This window comes from Crocuta crocuta, unplaced genomic scaffold (assembly GCF_008692635.1).
Source record: "Crocuta crocuta isolate KB4526 unplaced genomic scaffold, BGI_CrCroc_1.0 scaffold45, whole genome shotgun sequence".
NCBI lineage: Eukaryota > Metazoa > Chordata > Mammalia > Carnivora > Hyaenidae > Crocuta > Crocuta crocuta.
This window is the reverse complement of record NW_027530544.1, coordinates 17,594-37,140: the sequence shown is the minus strand read 5'-3', so window position 1 is coordinate 37,140 and position 19,547 is coordinate 17,594. Positions and strand designations below refer to the sequence as shown.

The 19,547-nt window shown below is 33.6% G+C and overlaps 1 protein-coding gene across 1 annotated transcript in view; it reads right to left on the bottom strand.

Moving 5' to 3' along the window:
- Positions 1–19,547, bottom strand: part of LOC144234385 (syntaxin-binding protein 5-like) — a gene marked incomplete at its 5' end in the record, with an annotated part of 90,493 nt that overhangs the window by 55,950 nt on the left and 14,996 nt on the right. The window contains one exon of the mRNA XM_077767718.1: positions 10,118–10,183. Coding sequence (XP_077623844.1) covers positions 10,118–10,183 — 66 coding nt within the window. The remainder of the gene's footprint in view (positions 1–10,117; positions 10,184–19,547) is intronic.

The window sequence follows — 19,547 nt, the reverse complement described above, 5'->3', positions numbered from 1 at the left end:
AAACTGAGGGCTAATGGGGGTGGGGAGGAGGGGAAGGGGGTAATGGGCATGGAGGAGGGCACTTGTGGGGATGAGCACTAGGTGTTATATGGAAACCAACTTGACAATAAACTATTTTTAACAAAAAAAAAAGCTTCTGCAGAGTCTTAGGGGCCATCTCCCAGTACTCTGAACATATCGGCAGGGATTTTTATTTTAAGATGGCAATACTGATGTAAAGAGGTCGGCAGATCACGTTTTGAGAAATAACACTTTATGGTTTTATGAATATTAACTAACCTATGGGACTTTCACTCAGGAACCTTCCACAAAGTATTTCCTGAGATGCATCCTAGATTTTTCATATGATATACCATTTGTCCTAGTTGTTAAATTAGATGTAGATACAGTTACAGATAGATATATAGATATAGATAAAATGCTTATTATCTTTTTAAATTGATTATTATATTCATTTTTAAGTTAACAGGTGCTTTTTGGTTCCTTTGAGTTAAGTAAAAAAAATTTTCCTCATATCTATTTTCAATCTTAAATTTTCTAAATTTGAACAGAAGGTGGTAGTTACAAGTACAGTAAAACCCCTATTAGAAAAGGCCAGATGCTCTGTTTTCCCCTCTATAAAGCTCCATAAGACTTTTGCTATTCTCCTAAGCAGATTTCCTGGGTTTTGATGAAGTGAAGCCCAGTGATCTAGAACACAAGTGAGCTGGATTCAGATCATGACTCAACCATTTGCCAGGTGAGCAAGTGAAGTTAGGGTAGTAGTTACTTAATCTCAGGAAGAGTAGGTTTTTCTTTCTCTGTAAAATGGGAATAATAATAGTCCCTAATTCATATGGATCTCATCAGCATTAATTAAGCAAATATGCGTAATGCACTTAGCATGGTGTGGTATCTAATAAGAATTCAATGTTTGCTATTAGTTTCATTGTTAGTTGAAAAGAAAATATTGTCTCTCTGTGGTATTCTATATCAAAAATGACTTGTCTGGGCTACATGTCCTATTTAAAATCTGGTACCTAGGATTAAACAGTGCACATTGAGATAGGTTCCAATTGTATACAGTACTATTATTTGTTTGCTTTGCACAGTGGTACTTCCTAAGAATCCACTGTCTTTTCAATAGTAATGCCATACACTTAATTTAAAATGTGCCTATTCTCCACAAAATCTCTTTAAATCATGTTGTGCATTCCATCTAGAGTAGTGTCTTTAATCCTTCACAATCTGAAAAACTGCCTGTCTTGGCTCATTGACAGTAACACAGCAAATAGTGATATAGGTAATCCACCTGAAGGGCAGGGACTATTGCTGCACCAAGTGTTAGACTTAAGACAGTTTGATTTCTTATTATCTTAGTTCTGTTATATTCTGGGCAAATTGTCAGGAAATTCTTGTCACTTTAACATGTTATGGCACACATTTTTGAAAAAAACAAAACCAGAAAATTCATAAACATATACTAAGAAAAGTGAATTTTATCCTCTATAAATCGTATCTCAATAAAACTGAATTTAAAAAATTCATACAAAAGCATTCCCACAGATAGGATTATTCACTCACCTAATCACATCTATCAACTCTGACTTACCTAGAAATTATCAGGTAGGATGGCATAAAAGACCAAAGATGATGCAAATGAATGAAATAATTGACTAATGGCAAAATATATAGTAATATATATAAATTCAGCCCTAAAGGTCAGGTAATGGCCAACTCTAGAACAGCACCAGATTATAAACCTTTGCAAGACTATTTATTCTAGAATTTCTGCCTCCAGGCTCAGTTACAGTAATGAAGTAGGGTAGTCTGGAAGATTACCATTTCTTATGCCAGAATGAGGTCATATGTTCAGGCCTAAATAAGAACAGAACTTCAGGCACCACAATACTATTTTAACTAGGGGGCTTCATGCATCTTTCATGTGTCAGATCCTTCAATCACTTATATGCACGTGCTTTTTTCTTAACTTCTAATTCAAGTCAAAGTCCATGGAGAGTGCAGCCTGGCTTGTAATAGATAGGTTGTATTGGCCTCAAACAACTCTCAGAACAAACCCTTAATCAAGTTGTTTCTTGATTAGAAACAACTGGACGGAATCACCATGGATATGGAGTCACCACGGCATGGTAGAGCCCTGAAAGTTCTACGTGCCTCTTTACTACTGTTCCCTCCCTTTTATAAAGTTGCTAAGGCATATCCAGGCAAATAAGTATGTTTATTAGAATTTGCCCAAGCAAAAAAATCAGTTTAATGTCATGACTCCACTTTACTAGGGAACAAACTGATGGCTATTAGAGGAAAGGTGGGCAGGGGGATGGGTAAAACAGGTGATGGGGATCAAGAAATACACTTGTGATGAGCATGAGTGTGGCATGGGAGTGCTGAATCACTATATTGTACACCTGAAACTAATATTACACTGTATACTAACAAATTGGAATTTAAATAAAAACTTGAAGAAAAATAACACATAAAAAAGAACCTCTCAGCTCCTTAATTCCACAGCTGAATCAAAATTTTTGGAACAAAACAAACCCTGAATCAGTCTGAATGTGGCTTACTACTTTAATGGGAAATAAAATACAGAGATGGACTAGAAATTTCTAATCAAAAGCTTTTGATTAGTTGCTTCTTGATTAGAAACAACTGGATTGATCTTTTTATTTCCAATGAAAGATTTCGATTTGATAACTTGGCTAAAGTTATCATGGTAGGAAATGACAGGTATGTTCAAATTTTTCTGACTCCAAAGCTATGTCCTTTGCAGTAAGCAACACAATATATATGATATATATACTCTAGAAGATACCACTTGTGTGGCCTAGATGTCTTCTACAAAATAAATAAATCTAAAAATAAATTAAAAGTTGTTTAGATTGAAATATTTATAAAATTTATCTATATATTGATTCATTTGCTGACTAGTTGGAACAAAGTAATGAATTTCATTTGTCTGTATCTTCCCTAAGCCAGAAACTAAGATAGAACAAAAACACCTGCTATGTATATAGGTACATTTCAAACACACATGCGCAATTTTGGAGTCACCATGCCATGGTAGAGCCCCAAAAGGTCTACATGCCTCTATATTACTGCCTCCTCCCTTTTTATGAAGTTGCTAAGGTATATCCAGGCAAATAAGTATGTTTATTAGAATTTGCCCCAGCATAAAAAAAAAAGTTTAATGTCTTGACTCCACTTTTCTTACTATATTAAAATATATATCCTATTTCTATCTAGACACTGTTAATGAATCAGTAACTTGTTACTAATGTTGTATGAATGAGAGTCAAAGGATTAGGAAACTTTATGTTCTTATCTACCTTGATTCTCAGAGAGAACTAGTTTCTTCAACATACTTTTTTTAAAGCACGTAACAGGAGGACAAATAATTTGGGAACTTGAAGTCTGAAGATTTCGGTTGGTTTAGACTAAGTCATTTATTATTAGCAGGGTAATCTTGAGCAAGTTATGAAATTTTTCCTTAGTCATAATTTCTCCATCCATGTAAAATGATAACAATACTAACCTTATAGAGTTGCTGTAGGATTGAATAAGATAATACACATGAAAAATACTTTGCTTTAAAGTACTGTACCAACATTGACTACAATTTTTAGCAAACAAGGATTGATAAATTCAAATGTGGTGATAATTCATTGATTTTATGTATTATAAAACAAAACCCTATTTTCATATCTAGTTTTTCCTGGACCTTAAATGGTAAACTATATTTCTGAAGTTTCATGCTAAGTGTATTTCTTAAGTTCTTCTGAACTTCTTTGTTGAACCATTCTCTTCATAGCAATTTTGTCATTGCTTGGCTGTCTTTTAATTTCAATTGTGATTAGTTTTTTGCAATTCTCATATTTCTTTTTCTCATTTTATTAATGAAACCAGGAAAAAGCATAGGCTTTACAACCAAATGTAACCAAGTTAGAATTCAGTTCTACGTACTTAAATACTCTGACCATCAGTTTTCTCCTCACAAAGAGGCCTATCACAGGGGTGTTGTATTACATAAGAAAAAAAAGAAATTACTGCTTGGAAAATTATGGGTTACAAATACTTTTAGGATCCTTTGTTTCTTTCTTATTTAGAGTCTAGAATATTGGTAATTTATGCTTCTTAAAGTTGCAAATCTGGTCACAACCATTTTATAATGAATGCCTAATTTAAGGAAGCTGTACAATCTGTGTTTGATTTTGATTTGGTCTTTCTGAACAGTATCAAATATTCAATGACTGCATAAAGCAGATTATAAGACCTTCCTTTTTGCTCACTATTTCTGAGAGAACATTGTCCCTTTGAGGCAATTCTTTGGCGGAATTTCAGTCCTCATCATAGTAGTTTCTGATCATAGAAAATACTTAATTGTATTATGAAGAATTAGGAGAATTTTTACAAAACCTCTCTACTTTTTGACTCTTAAGTTTCTTGTAATTCTCTGTTGCTCCCCTCATATTTTTTTATAGGTATGATAAAAGTATTCATGTTTAAAGCAGAAAAATCACACTATCAAAATTCTATAGAACATTTCAAAATCTTTCACAAAAACCTTAGCAATGCCTGCTTTAAAACTTAGGAAGTCAGTGTCCATGATTTTATTACTTCAGGGAAATTTGTCTTTGTTCACCATGGGGAACCTGTATTTTCAGCACAGATAAGAATAAAGCTTTTGAGACATATTGTGAAGTCCAGAAAATTGTAAAGATATGAAGAACTTGTTTGTTCACAAAAGAGATTTTCACTTTCACCTGGCAAGTGATGTACTTGATTCCTCTGTCTCACAGCTGGTATTTCATTCCTATAAAAGCCTGGTGCTGCCTCAGGAGTTCTGGTAGCAAGTCCTAAAGGAAGGGAATAAAAACTATTGGCATATAATTTCTTAGCCCAGGTGAACCCAGAAGTTTTATCTAAAGGGCGAATCTCATGATAACTATCTGGAAGGGTATCTATTTTGTGCCTTTATCTGAGTATTTTAGCACTGCCCCAACAGAGGACTATTTGGGGGGAAGAAGCTTTCTTCTTTGGAGGATGTACTGGGGTTCTAGAAATGTAGAACCAAACAGAACGAGCATTCAGTGTAGGCTATAAAACCTAGTTCTAATTCCTATTTGAGAACAATAGAGTTGGTTACTTGTTTGTTAGTTTTTGTGACATTATCCTCTATGATATTTTAATAAAGCTATCTTTATTAAAGATACATACATAAACATATTTTAATAAAAATAAATATTTCTATCATCCTAGCCTTAACTTGAACTTGATAGCATAGTAAGTCTATTATATACTGTAGACAGTGAGAATCATGAGAATTGATGGCTGTAGAGGTAGCAGGAGTGTTAGAACCTGATGCTAGCTTAGACAAAGATGTTCATCTGAGCAAATGATTTTTAAAGGCACACCTTCAAGCAATAAAAATTAGAAAAATGCACATCTTGTGGGCAGATATAACCTTACAGTTGAAGGCTTGATTAGTTTTCAACTCTTTGTCCAAAGAAAAGGGGCCTATTTCTTTGAGGGATTGAAGTTCTGTTCCAGGTAAGTGGAGCTAGGGCTGAACGTTAGTTCTTGCTCATTTCCTTGTAGGGTATGTTTATGCAGTACACAAATTGCACAGCCTTAACTGGTCAGTGAAAAAGGGTTATGCAGCTTTAAGGAAAAACAGCTAACTATTCGTAAAATTATTAGTTTAATGTTGGTTTCTGCAGATAGACTGTCAGGTCCATTTGGCATGAGTATTATGTTATTTTGTTCATTAGTTTATTTTCAGGGGATGGATGGCATAATATCTACATAACTGCACATACTGAAAATTAGTTGTTAAATAGTTGGGTGAATGAATAAATAATGTGAAATGGCTATACTTCCTGGAAGTTAAGAACATCAGCATTCTGGTTGGTTTACTGAGATTCTTTCAGCTCTGAATTCCTATTCTGTTCTCTCTCATTATCCTCAAATAAATATTTAATAGTCTTAAAGTTTGCTCTATTTTACTTGAATTGTATTGGGCTAAAAGGGAGTGATTTCCATGTAGAAAATCAGAATTACAAAATGATTACTGGTCTCAGGGTTGCCTAATTACCAGCCATTCTTGCTCAGCATTTTGCATCAATGCTTTAATCTATTTTTATCAGAATTTAAGGAGGTTAAGGTTTGAGATCATAAAATAGATACTGAGAGGGTAAGTGTAAGTACTGAAAAAATATTTTAAAAATTTTCACAAAGCCATGGTTCTCAAGTGGGTCCAGAGACCAGAAGCATTAGCATCACCTGGGCCCTTGTTTTGCAAAATTTCAGGCCTCACTCTAGAGTTGTTCAATTAGAATCTTTGGCACTCAGCAAACTGTGTTTTAAGAAACTGTTCACATCATTCTCATACAGGCTTATGTTTAAGAACCACTGCATTAAGGAAAAAAAAAGAGAAGACAAGAATAGTATTGGCTCTTAAATGCTACACATATATGAAAAAGAGGAGATATACCCAGATCAAACATAATAATTGACATTATTATCAGATCTAGTTTTTGTTTGTTTGTTTGTTTAGTGTGTGAATCAAGGAGACATTAGAAGGCATGGCTGCTTTTCTTAAATTTTCAGAAGTAGAATATATGTAAAATATATTTATATATATGTAACAATATTGATTCTGTCCTTTATAAGTTACCTAACCATTTTCACTGTTTTTATTTTCATTCTTTTCTGCCTTTAGAGGTAATAGGCTTCATGAGATTTAAACTATTGTTAAAGTCTTAAATGTGATTTTTTGGGTTACATTTTAGTTTTATGAGATTGGACTAAAAAGTCTGCATTTATCCTAACAATACCTCTCTTGATAATCTAGATTAGATACAGCAATTCCTACAATAGGAAGAGATTGCAGAATGTAGTTTTATGTACATGTGTCGCTATGGTATTCCAGGAATAGCATTGGGCACATTCTCCTTTGTAGGCTTAGAAAGACCCTTTAATACAACACCATTATTATTCTTTTTCATGGGAAATGAATGGAATAATAAAATATTATTTCCAGTTTTCTTAATATAAAATAAACTTTGTTGGCACTGTTCCCAGAAGGATAGATTTCATATATTTTAACAAACACAAAATGATTAAAAAGTTGTTATAAGGGGAAAAAAATCTTTCATTCCTCAACTGTGAATATCTATGATTTAAAAGAAGAGTGGGACCTGCCCAGCAAACCAGGCTCAAATAAGGCACTGAAGTGATAAAAGAATCTTACCACAGCCAATCATTTTTGTCCCAAGTAACCTAATACAAAAGTAGTCAAAACCTTGCTACTACATAAAGTAATCTACTTTATGGCATGCAAAGTCCTTGTCATGGTGATGTTTCCAGATCTGCCCTAACATAATAAAAAAAGAAACATCAGAGGCAAAAGGCTAAAAGCAAGATGTCTATTAAAGCCTTACAAGAATTTCAGTACTTAATTATGATATTAAAGACATTTTTCCTGAGACTGGGAACAAGAAAAAGATGTTTGCTAACACCACATATATTCAACATTATATTGGAGGTCCTAGCTAATTTCTTCCTTTAGAAATAAGAATAGAACTGCTATTTTAACAGTGGGCATAATTGGACAGACAATCCAAAAGAATTTATAAATTATTGGAATTTATCAAGTTTTCTGGATATGAGGTCAATATACAAGAATTAATTGTATTTTAATATTCTAGTCATAAACAATAAGAAAAAATAAAAAATTTATGACATATAAAAACCGAATGCCAAGGAATAAATCAAGGTGTGCAAGACCTTTAGAAAAGAAAACTAAAAATTTTACTGAGAGAAAGATGTATGTGGAACAAGTAAAACTTTTATACATTGTTAGTGGAAGTAAAATTGGTACAATCATTTTAGAAAACTCAGTAGTATTTACTGAAGCTGAACATAAACATACCCTAACACCCCCAAGCTTCACTTTCAGATACATGTACAACAAAAATGAGTTTATATTTGCATTAAAAATTTTACAGGATTGGTCATAACATAACCCCAAATTGAAAGCCACCTAAATGTGCAGCAACAATAAAATGCATAGATATATTCATTTAATAGAATATGACACAATAAAAATCATTCAATGTAACTGAATATCGTATACATAATGTTGAGCAAAATTAGAAAGAAACAAAGGAAGTAAATATTGTATGTTTCCATTCATATGAGAGTCCAAACCTCACATAACTAATTTATGGTTATAAGTCAGAATAGTGGGTACCTTTGTGAGAGTAAGTGGCTGAGAGGTATGAGGGAGGTTTCTGGTGTTCTAGAGACTATATCATACCTCAGTTATTTAAAAAGCTTACTCCTAAAGAGGTATGACTAAGGTATACAAAAAAATCCAAATTAAAAGAAGGAAAGGTTGTAGTATTAATAGCAAATAAAGTAGAATTCAGGTGAAAAAGACATGAAGTGAACATTGGTGGTTTATGATATAAGATGTACTTTTTGTCAATATGGTTTAAAATATCTACACATGAATATTAAAAACAGGGCAGATACAAGAAAATATGAAATATATTATTAGTATAGTATTTTAATTTCCCTTTTCTCCATCTTTCACAAGTCAAGTAATCAAAATATAAAGACATGAAAGACTTAAATAACAATAAAGCAGCACTTATAGCTACCTAATGCAACAAGTTAACATTAACAACTATGGTAAAAGAAAATAAAACTGTCTACCATATAGAAAATACTATTAATGCAATCACAATTTATCAAAAGCTATGATACATATAATCTAGAGTTCAATGGGAAATTTAACCTTCGTGTAGCAACATATAAGAAATAAACAAAATGAATTAAGCATCTACCACAAAAAATTTGAAAAGTGTAAAATAAAGGAAAACAGAGGAGGGAACTAGAAATTAAAAGCAGAAATTAAGTTAAAACCCCCAAATCCAGTAAAACTTTTGTTCAGGTTAAAAAAAAAACAAAACAGAAAGGGACACCTGGGTAGCTCAGTTGGTAAAGCAACCCACTCTTGATTCGGCTCAGGTCATGATCTTATGGTTTGTGGAATCCAGCCCCACCTTGGGCTCTGCACTGACAGCACAGAGCCTGCTTGGGATTCTCTCCCTGTCTCTCTGTCCCTCTCCAGCTTGCATGTGCACAACATGTGTATAAAAGTATGTCTCTCTAATAAACTTAAAAAAAACCCCAGAAAAATAGATTGACTACTAACTAGCTTAATTAAAGAACCACAATCTTTGGATATTTTACATTGAATATTGTTAGAAAATTTCCAGGATGAAGATAGTTTTCTTTACAGAGAATACGAATATACAAAATCAGTAATTATAAAGGGTAAATCATTTGATGGAGGAATTCCACCAAATATTTAAAATGTAGGTAATTCCAACTGTATTTAAATTGTTGAGCACAAAGAAAAAAGTCCATACAAGAAATGTCTGAGTGCAAAAAACTGCTATAAGGCAAGAGATACCACAAGCAAAGTTAAAACTAAAAAAAATATTTGGATCCCATGTCATAAAAGGGTAACCTTAATTTATAAAGAGGCAATAAAATTGATATGAAAAGGACAAACAACTCTATAGAAAATGGGTAGTGTATGAATAGATGACTTATAGAAAAAAATAAAGAGGTCTTAAACAATTGAAATGGTATCTAATATCACATATGTAAGAGATAAATTGAAGCTACATTGAATTTTTTTTTACCAACAGACTTACAAATATTACATAAAAACAGTTAACCAATGTTTGTATGTTACTGATGGAATGAGAAAAAATTGCTGCAAACCCTAAGGACAGCAATTTTGGAAAGTTTTTAAAAATTAGACAGGCATATACTCTTTGATTTAGCAGCTCCAATTTTAGGAATTTATAGATATACCTGTACACATTTAATTAATGTATTAATCAATCGATTAATTAATCGATTGATTAATTCTTTGGCTGGCCAGGAATATTTTAAAATATTTGCTTATGGTAAAATTTCAGAAACTAAACTAGAAGCATTTACTAAAATTATTAATTTTACATTGTAAGAATTATGAAAATAAAGCAGTAGATTACTGCAGTGAATTACAAGAAGACTGAAAGTTACCATTCATGTTTACCTGAAGTGGGAGACTTGCAGCGCTCAAGTTCCAGGGGAACTGGACTGTCATTTAGCTCTGTTAAACCTGAAAATGAAATTACAAGAAATGAGATAAATTTTGCTAACACTTTAAAAAAATTTTTTGCTAACACTCTGTAGATAATTCTTATTTAGTCATTCCTAAACGTTTCAAAAGGTTTTTCTTCTCAATTTAACAATTTAAGTGTACAGTATCAAGTAAATGTCACATCTTGAATAGAACTCTTTATATACTTAAGACTCTTTTGCCAGAAGTAGTTACTGTGAATATTTTCTTCCAGTATGTGACTTTATCTTGTCATTTTCTTAATGAAATGAAATCTTTTGATGTTCAGAAAATTAGTTTGCTTGAAGGACAATTTATGAATTTTTCACTTGATCTTAGCCAAAAGGCCGAGAAGTGATTGACAACTTATGAATTTTTAAATTGTGATTTATTTTATAATTCCTGTGTAAGTAAATTTTGCCTACTCCATGGTCATGAAGATATTATTGTATTCTTCAAAAAGCTTTTTGTTACATTTTCAGCTTTCAGTTTTAGGATATAATTCACCTCAAATAAATTTTGATTGTGGTGTGAGGTGGAGATTAAGGTTCATTTTCCCCCATTATGTTGTTTGTCTAGTTTTTTATCATTATTTGTTAACAATATTTGCCTTTATTCATTGATTTTTATTAATACCTTAGTAAAAAATAAATTGGATACATATGTATAGGTTTACTTCTAGACATTGTATTCTGTAGTCATTGGTCTATTTGTCTATCTTTTTTGACTACCACACTAATTAATGCAGGTTTATAGTATATCTTAAAGTCAGGTTGTAAAATCCTCCAACTTTGTTGTATTCTAAGAGAGTTTTAATTATTTTAGATTTTTGCATTTCTAAGTAAATTTTAGAATAAGTTTGTCATTTGCTACAAAAGGATATGCCAGTCTCCCAACCCCAAAACATTGTATTCTCCTCCACTTAAATGATCTTTAAAAAATTTTCTTTCTGCACTAGTTTGTAGATTTCAGAATAGAAGTTTTGTACAAGGAATTTTTCAAGTCTTTATTTCATTTTTTGTTTTCAGCCTACTTTTTGTATCATTATTCTAAGTGGAATATTGAAATTTTTAACAATTATTGTTGAATTGTCTATCTCCCTTTGATTCTGTCGAGTATTGCTTCATATACTTTGTAGCTCTGTCGTCAGATGCATAGATGTTTATAATTGTTATATCTTCTAGATGGGTTAACCATTTTTTCATTTTATTTATTTTTTTTAAATTTTTTAAATGTTTTATTTATTTCTAGGAGAGAGAGAGAGAGACAGCGTGAGCAGGGGAGAGTCAGAGAGAGAGGGAGTCACAGACTGAAACAGGCTCCAGGCTCCGAGCTGGCAGTCAGCACAGAGCCCGACGCGGGGCCCGAACCCACGAACCGCGAGATCATGACCTAAGCGAAAGTCGGACGCTTAACCGACTAAGCCACCCAGGCACCCCCCATTTTTTCATTTTAGATGTCTCTATGTATAGTAACATTTTATTTTGCTTTAAAATCTATTTTGTGTGATATTAACTACAGCTGTATTTAATGTTTGCATGGTCTTTGTCCATCCTTTTACTCTTAACCTATTTATATCTTTATGTGTGGCCTTCTGACAGCAGAGTTAAATCTTTGTTTTTAAAAAAATCTGCTTCAGCAGTTTTTGTCTTCTTGACTGAATTGTTAAATCTATCCACATTTAACGTTATAACTGATATAGTTGGGTTACACTTGTTATTCTACTTTATTTTTCTCTATGTCTCATGTCTTTTTGTCCCTGTAAACTTCCTTTACTACTTTGGCATTAAATAAATATTTTCTAGTGTAACTCCTTTATTTCTTTAATGATTTTGGAGTTCTGTTTTTGGAGTTCTTTGTCATTGCTCTAAGATAATATATACATCTTAACTTCTCTGTAGCTACTTCAGATGTATATTAACTTAATTCCAGGGGGATGTAGAAATGTTATTCCTTTATACTTCATTTCCTCCTTCCCCTTTATGTGCTATTACTGGCATACATAATACATCCATATGTGTTATAAATCCAACAACATATTATTATAATTATTACTTTATATAACTATGTTTTTTTATAAAACCCGAGAGAAAGTGAGCAAAAAATATGTTTATAAAGTTTGTATATTAACTTTCCAATTAATCATTTCTAGTTCTCTTCATTTGTTCTGTTCGATCCACCTGGTTTTGTTTGCTTACTCAAATACAACTTTGCTCCCACTTACTTCCTTTGTGCTGTTATTGGAAAATATATTACATTTCTATATACTATAAGCCCATCAATATAATTTTATACATATTGTTTCATAAATGGCTTTTTAAATCAGTTAAGAGAAGTAATGTACATTTATAGTATTATAATTACATAGTTAACTTAATGTACATTCATAGTATTATTTTATAATTAATAGTTACCTTAATAGTGTTCTTTTTTCCTTTGTGGGAATTCAAATTATCATCTGGCATTACTTTTCTTCAGCCTGAGAAAAACTTCCTTTAGTTTCTTGTAAGGTGGCTATGCTAGCAACAAATTCTCTTATTTCTTATCTGGGAATGTCTTATTTCAGCTACATTTCTGAAAGATCGTTTGCTGGATATATGATTTTGGGGTTTAGGTTTTTCCTTTGAGCTCTTCAAATATGTTGTCGTACAGCTTCTGGCCTCCAGTGTTTCTAATGAACTGTTAATCCTACTTGAGTTCTGTTGTACATTACAAGTGATTTTTCTCTTACTGTTTTCAAGATTTTCTCATTGCCTTTCAGTATTTTTACTATAATGTATCTGGGTGTGGATATCTTTGTATTCATCCTGTTTGGAGTTCACTGACATTTTAAACATATGCACTAGTGGTTTTCTTCAAATTTTGGAAGTTTTCAGCAATTATCTTTTTGAGTATTTTTCTGCTTCTCTCTCTTCTCTACTACTCTTATTATGGACATGTTTGGTACACTTATAGTATCACTAAACTTCTTTGAGGTTTTGTTAATTTTCCTTAAAATTTTTTTCTTCAGAATGCATAGTCTCTATCAGTCTACTTCAAGTTTGCTGATTTTGATTTCTGCCAGTTCAGGTCTACTGTTGACTCCCTCTAGTGAATTTTTCTTTTCACTTACTGTACATTTTAGTATAAGAATTTTCAGGGCGCCTGGGTGGCTCAGTCGGTTGAGCGTCTGGCTTCAGTTCAGGTCATGATCTCACGGTTTGTGGGTTCGAGCCCCGCGTCGGGCTCTGTGCTTTCAGCTCGGAGCCTGAGGCCTGCTTCGGATTCTGTGTCTCCCTCTGTCTCTGACCCTCCCCTGCTCATGCTGTCTCTCTCTCTCTCTCTCTCGAAAATAAATAAAAATACATTAAAAATTTTTAAAAAAAAGAATTTCCATTTGGTTCTTGTTTTCCCTTGACCCCATTCACCCATTTCACCCACTCTTTACCTTCTGCCTCTGGCAACCAACAATCTCTTCTCCAGACCTCATTTTTGTTGTTCTTTGTTCATTTTTGGATTCTACATATAAGTGATATCATATGTCTTATTTCTCTGGGCACTGTAATGCTCTCAAGGTCCACCCATGTTGTTGCAAATGGCAAGATTTCCTTCTTTTTTTATGGCTGAATAATCTATTGTGTGTGTGTGTGTGTGTGTGTGTGTGTGTGTGTAACTCAATTGTATTTTCCTTATCCATCCACTGATGGACACTTAGGTTGTTTCCATGTCTTGGAAAATATGTAAATAATGCTGCAATGAACATGGGGGTGGCATATATCTTTTTGAGTTAGTTTTTTATTTGGAAGTAGAATTGCTGGATCATATGGTAGTTCTATTTTTAGTCTGTGAGGAACTTTCATACTGTTTTTCAAACATCTTCACCAACTTATATTCCTACCAAGAGTGCACACAGGGGTTCCCTTTTTTCTACATGCTTGCCAACATTTGTTATTTCTTTTTTTTTGATAATAACCATTTTAACAAGTGTGAAGTGGTATCTCATTGTGGTTTTGATTTGCATTTTTTTGATGATTAGTGATGCTGGGCAACTTTTCATGTACCTCTAGGTTACCTGCATGCCTTTTTTTTGAAAAATATCTTTTCAAATGCTCTGCTCATTTTTTAATTGGAATTTTTTTTCTAAAGTTGTATAAGTTCTTTATATATTTTGGATATTGACTCCTTATCAGGTATATGACTTTCAAATGTTTTCTCCCATTTCATAGATTGTCTTTTCATTTTATTGATGGTTTCCTTTGCTCTGCAGAAGCTTTTTAGTTTGATGTAGTCCTACTTGTATATTTTTGCTTTTGCTGCCTTTGCTTTTGGTGTCAAATCTAAAAATTATTGCCAAGATCCAGACCAAGGAGCTTACTGCCTACATTTTCTTGTAGTATTATTATGGTTTTGTATCTTATGTTGCAGTCTTTAATCCATTTTGAGTTAATTCTTGTGTATGCTATAAGTTCTGTTTGCTTCTTTTTATAACTTCAATCTCTCTGTTAGTATTCTTTACTTGATGAGACATTATAGTTTCCCTTCTTTAAACATGGTATCTTTGGACTCTTTAAAGATTTTTCACAGCTGTTATGAAGTCTTTGTTAAATCCAACATTTGGGCCCTCTCAGAGACGATTTCCGTTGCCTTTTTTTTTTTTTTTCTGTGAGTAGGTCACGCTTCCCTGTTTTATTGCAGGTCTTATAATATTTTGTTGATAACTAGACATTTTAGGTAATAGAGTGTAGCAATTCTGGATATTGATTACTGATTTCCCTCACTCTCTCTGGTTTTTGTTATTGTTATTTGCTTGTTTAGTGACTTGCCTAGGCTATTTTAGTGAAGTTTATTTCCCTTACATTGTGAAGACTCTGATATTGTTTATCAGAGGGTACAGGCTTATGTGTGTATACTGTCACTCTGGGATGGCAGTAGTTTTATCAGGGTTCTCTTTGTCTCTTTCCCTGATCGATTTGTTGATATCAAATCCAGCTATTAGGTATTACAGTCACAACGATGTGAATGCTTTATTGTTTTTGACAATGCTCCAGGATACGTATTACTCAATATTCCAATCCAATTCACACAGAAGTCATATTTGAATCCAGCCTTTGAGGTTTGTTCAAATCCCAGCTCACCTCTGGCCTAGCTGGTTGCTTTTAAACAGGAGCTGCCGGCCTCTTATTTGATTTGCATCAAATACTTCTTTGGTTTTGAGGGCATCCTTAGGCTTGAACTTCCCCAAATTGTTTTCAAATAAAGCTAGTTTCTTTGGGGAGAGCTTCAGAGTTCACTGTTTTATAGATTGCCTCTTTCTCTGGGCAAAATTTCTGAGCCACTAGCCTCGGCCTGGGACTGGGGTGGTAGCCTCTAGCCTTCCCAGCTCTATTTTTCTGGCATGAAACCTCTGCCCTATGAACAAGCTGGGTGGGAGCAATCAGGGCCTCAGCATTTTCCCTTGCTATGCCTGGGGTAGACGTTTTGTCCTATGAGTGGGGGATGGGCAGGGGAGAGGAGCCTTTCACCTCTTGGTTTCACTCACCAGGAATTTGTCTTTTGTAGCTTGGAGTTGGAGGGGATGAGAAATGCTGGCAACCTGAAGGCAGGAGAGGTGTACAGCAAGTTTTGGGGCTCAATGTCAAAGACACACTGTTTACCAAGTGCCAGTAGATTTTCCCTGAAAAAATGTTTCTTTCTTTTCTGTATCCTCTTAGGACAATTTCCAGAGGCTTTAAGTGATTGCTTTTTAAGAAGAAATAGTTTTCACCAGTTTTACTTTTTTTCTGGAGAATGTGTGCATGGTGCTTATTAGGATGCCTTTTGGAAGTCTATCCGCCTCCTGGTTTTTTGTTTTGTTTTGTTTTGTTTTGTTATATTTTGTTGTTTGAGAAAGAGAATGAAGGAGGGGCAGAGGGAGAAGGGAGAGAGGGAATCCCAAGCAGATGTTTAACTGACTGAGCCACCCAGGTACCCCTATCCAGTACCTGATATTTCAAAATAAATACATTTCTCAACTGTTTCATTTTATTATATAGAAAGATGATTGATTTTGTATACTGAATACTCTTCAACGTTGCTAAGTTCACATATTGTTTTGTATCCTTTTTTTGTAGATTCCTTTGGGTATCCTAATACCTTACGATATCGTTGGCAAATAAAGTGAGTTTTAATATTTTCTTGCTAAACCCTAGGCATATTATTTTTATATTGCTTTTGTGCTAACTAGGTCATCAAATACAATGTTGAACAAAGGTGATGAGAGTGGACATCATGGCCTTGTTACCAATTTTAGTGGAAAAACATACAATATTCCACAATTAAGTGTGCTGTTATTTGTAGGTTTTTCATAGATGAGATGTATACATTTGAGGAAATATTCTAGTCTTAATTTTTTGGTGATTATTCTAAAGATGTGTTAATTTATTATATTTTTGCTAATATTGAGATGATCATATAATTTTTTCCTTTATTATGTTAATCAGTTGTTTTGCATTGATTGGCTTTCAAATATTAAACTCATATTCCTAGGTAAAACCACCATAATTATATTTTATCTTTCTTACATATGTCTGTCTTCCATTTACTAATATTTCTGAATCTATGTACATAAGTGAGACTGGCCTGTACTTTTCCTTTATCAAGTTTTAAGTTTCAGCATTGTGCTGTCCTCAGATAAGTAGTTGGGAAGATTCCTCTATTTTTCTGTTACCTGGAATTTCCTTTTTTTTTCTATTCTCTAAAATAGTTTACATAAGATTAGTGTTATTTCCTCCTTAAAAGTTTGATAGAATTAATCTGTGAAATTATTCAAAGCCTGTAGTTTTCTTTGTTGTAGGTATTTAATTTTGAATTCAATTTTTTTTTTAAAGATAGGAGGCTATTTATATTTCCCATATGTTTGGTGTCAGTTTTTATAATGTTTTTCTTTCAAGAAATCTCTTGCTTTCATCTATATGGTCAATTTATAGGCATAAAGTTGTTCATAGTTTTACCTTATTATTTTTAATGTCTGTAAAATCCACAGTGATGCTCCCTTTTGCATTTATCATATTGGTTGTTTTTTTTCTTATTACTAGAGTTTTACAGATTTAGTAAAATTTTTTAATGTTTTGTTTATTTCCCAGAGAGAGAGAGAGAGAGAGAGTGAGCAGGGGAGGATCAGAGAGAGAGGGAGACACAGAATCCGAAGCAGACTCCAGGCTCTGAGTCTGGAGCTAGCTGTCAGCACAGAGCCGGACGTGGGGCTCAAACCCACAAACTGTGAGATAATGACCTGAGCCGAAGTTGGACACTTAACCGACTGAGCCACCCAGGCTCCCCTTAGTAAATTTTTTGAAGAAATACTTTGTGGTTTTGTTGATCTACTCTATTGTTTGCCCTCTGTTTCACTGATTTCTATTTTGTTTCCTTCCTTCTTTTTACTTTGTGCTATACTGTTCTTTTTTTTTAGTGTCTTAACAAAGTTTAGATTATTGATTTGATATCTTCTTTTCCAATATAAGCACTAATGTTTTAAGTTTTTCCTTTGCTATTTAAGCAACATCTCACAAATTTTGATATTTTGTGTTTATACTTTCACTCAGTTCAAAAATATTTTAAAATTTCCCTGTGATTTGTTTTTTAAACCACGAGAGAGGCTTAATTTCCAAATATTTGGAGATTTTAAGATATATTTGTTATTGACTTCTAACTTAATTTCTCTTATGATCAGAGAACATACTCTGCTTGATTTCAATCCTCTATAATCCATTATAATTTGTTTCCTGACTCAGTCTACATTTGTGAATGTTCCATGTCTACTTAAAAAAAATGCATATTTTCCTTTGTATGTAGTAGGTGGCAGTTTGGGTCAGTTAGGTCAATTTGGCTAAGAGAATTGCTTAATTTTTTCTTAATATGCTTACCAATTTTTGTTTATTTGTTCTATCAGTTACTGAGGAGAAATGATGACTCCCCAGATATGATTGTATGTTTGTTTATATCTTTCTTTTCTTTTGTTTGCTTTCTATATTTTGAATATCTCTTCTTAGATCTGCACTTGTATAGGGTATTTTTATATCTTTCTTTTTTTGTTAAATTTTTTAATGTTTATTTATTTTTGAGAGAGACAGAGTGTGAGTGGGAGAGGGGCAGAGAAAGAGGGAGATATAGAATCCAAAGCAGGCTTCAGGCTCTGAGCTGTCAGTACAGTGCCTGATGCGGGGCTCGAACTCACAAACCATGAAATCATGACCTGAGTTGAAGTTGGATGTTTAACCAACTGAGCCACCCAGGCGCCCCTATATCTTTCTGATAAAGTGTTTCCTTTATAACTTGGACCTGCCTCTCTATCTCCTTGTCTTGAAGTCTACTTTATTCTCATAATATAACCACATCAGCTCTTTAGAGTAATATTGATAAGTAATTTCATAAAATTATTTTTCTCTTTTATTTTCTTTTTTTTTTAAATATTTTTTTAATTTATTTCTAGGGGAGAGAGAGAGAGAGAGACAGCGTGAGCAGGGGAGGGTCAGAGAGAGAGGGAGACACAGACTCTGAAACAGGCTCCAGGCTCTGAGCTGGCAGTCAGCACAGAGCCCGACGCGGGGCTCGAACCCACGAACTGCGAGATCATGACCTAAGCGAAAGTCGGACGCTTAACCGACTAAGCCACCCAGGCGCCCACTATTTTATTTTTTTAATGGTTGTTCTAGGGTTTATAATATGCATCTATAACTCATCACAATCTCTTTTAATTATTGCATAATTTCTCTTATGGTGAAAGAAACTTATAACATGATTCTGTTTATGTCCCTCCCATCCTTTGTTACTATTGTCATATATTTTTCTTCTATGTGTTGTAAACCCCTTAATACATGCTAAACATGGAACCTGCTTAAGATTCTCTCTTTCTCTCTCTCTGTCTCTCGCCCCACCTTGCTCTTTCTCTCTAAAACAAAACACCAAAAACCCTTTACTATATCCTGTAGTGCAGGTCTGTCCATGACAAGTTTATTTACCTTTAAAAACATTCTTGCTAAAGGGGTTCCTGGGTGGCTCAGTGGTTAAGTGTCTGACTCTTTTTTTATATTTTAATTTTTAATGTTTATTTTTGAGAGAGTGAGCAAGTGAGAGGCAGACAAAGCATAAGTGGTGGGGGAGTGGCAGAAAGAAAGAGGGAGAAACAGAATCCAAACAGGTTTTGGGGTCTGAGCTGTCAGCACAGAGCCTGATGCAGGGCTTGAACTTATGAACCATGAGATAGTTTACCTCACTGAGATACCCAGGTGCCCCATAAGCATCTAACTCTTGATTTTGGCTCAGGTCTTGATCTCACAGTTTGTGAGATTCTTGGGATTCTCTCTCTCCCTTTGTCTGCTCTTTCCCTGCTCATGTGTGCACATGGGCA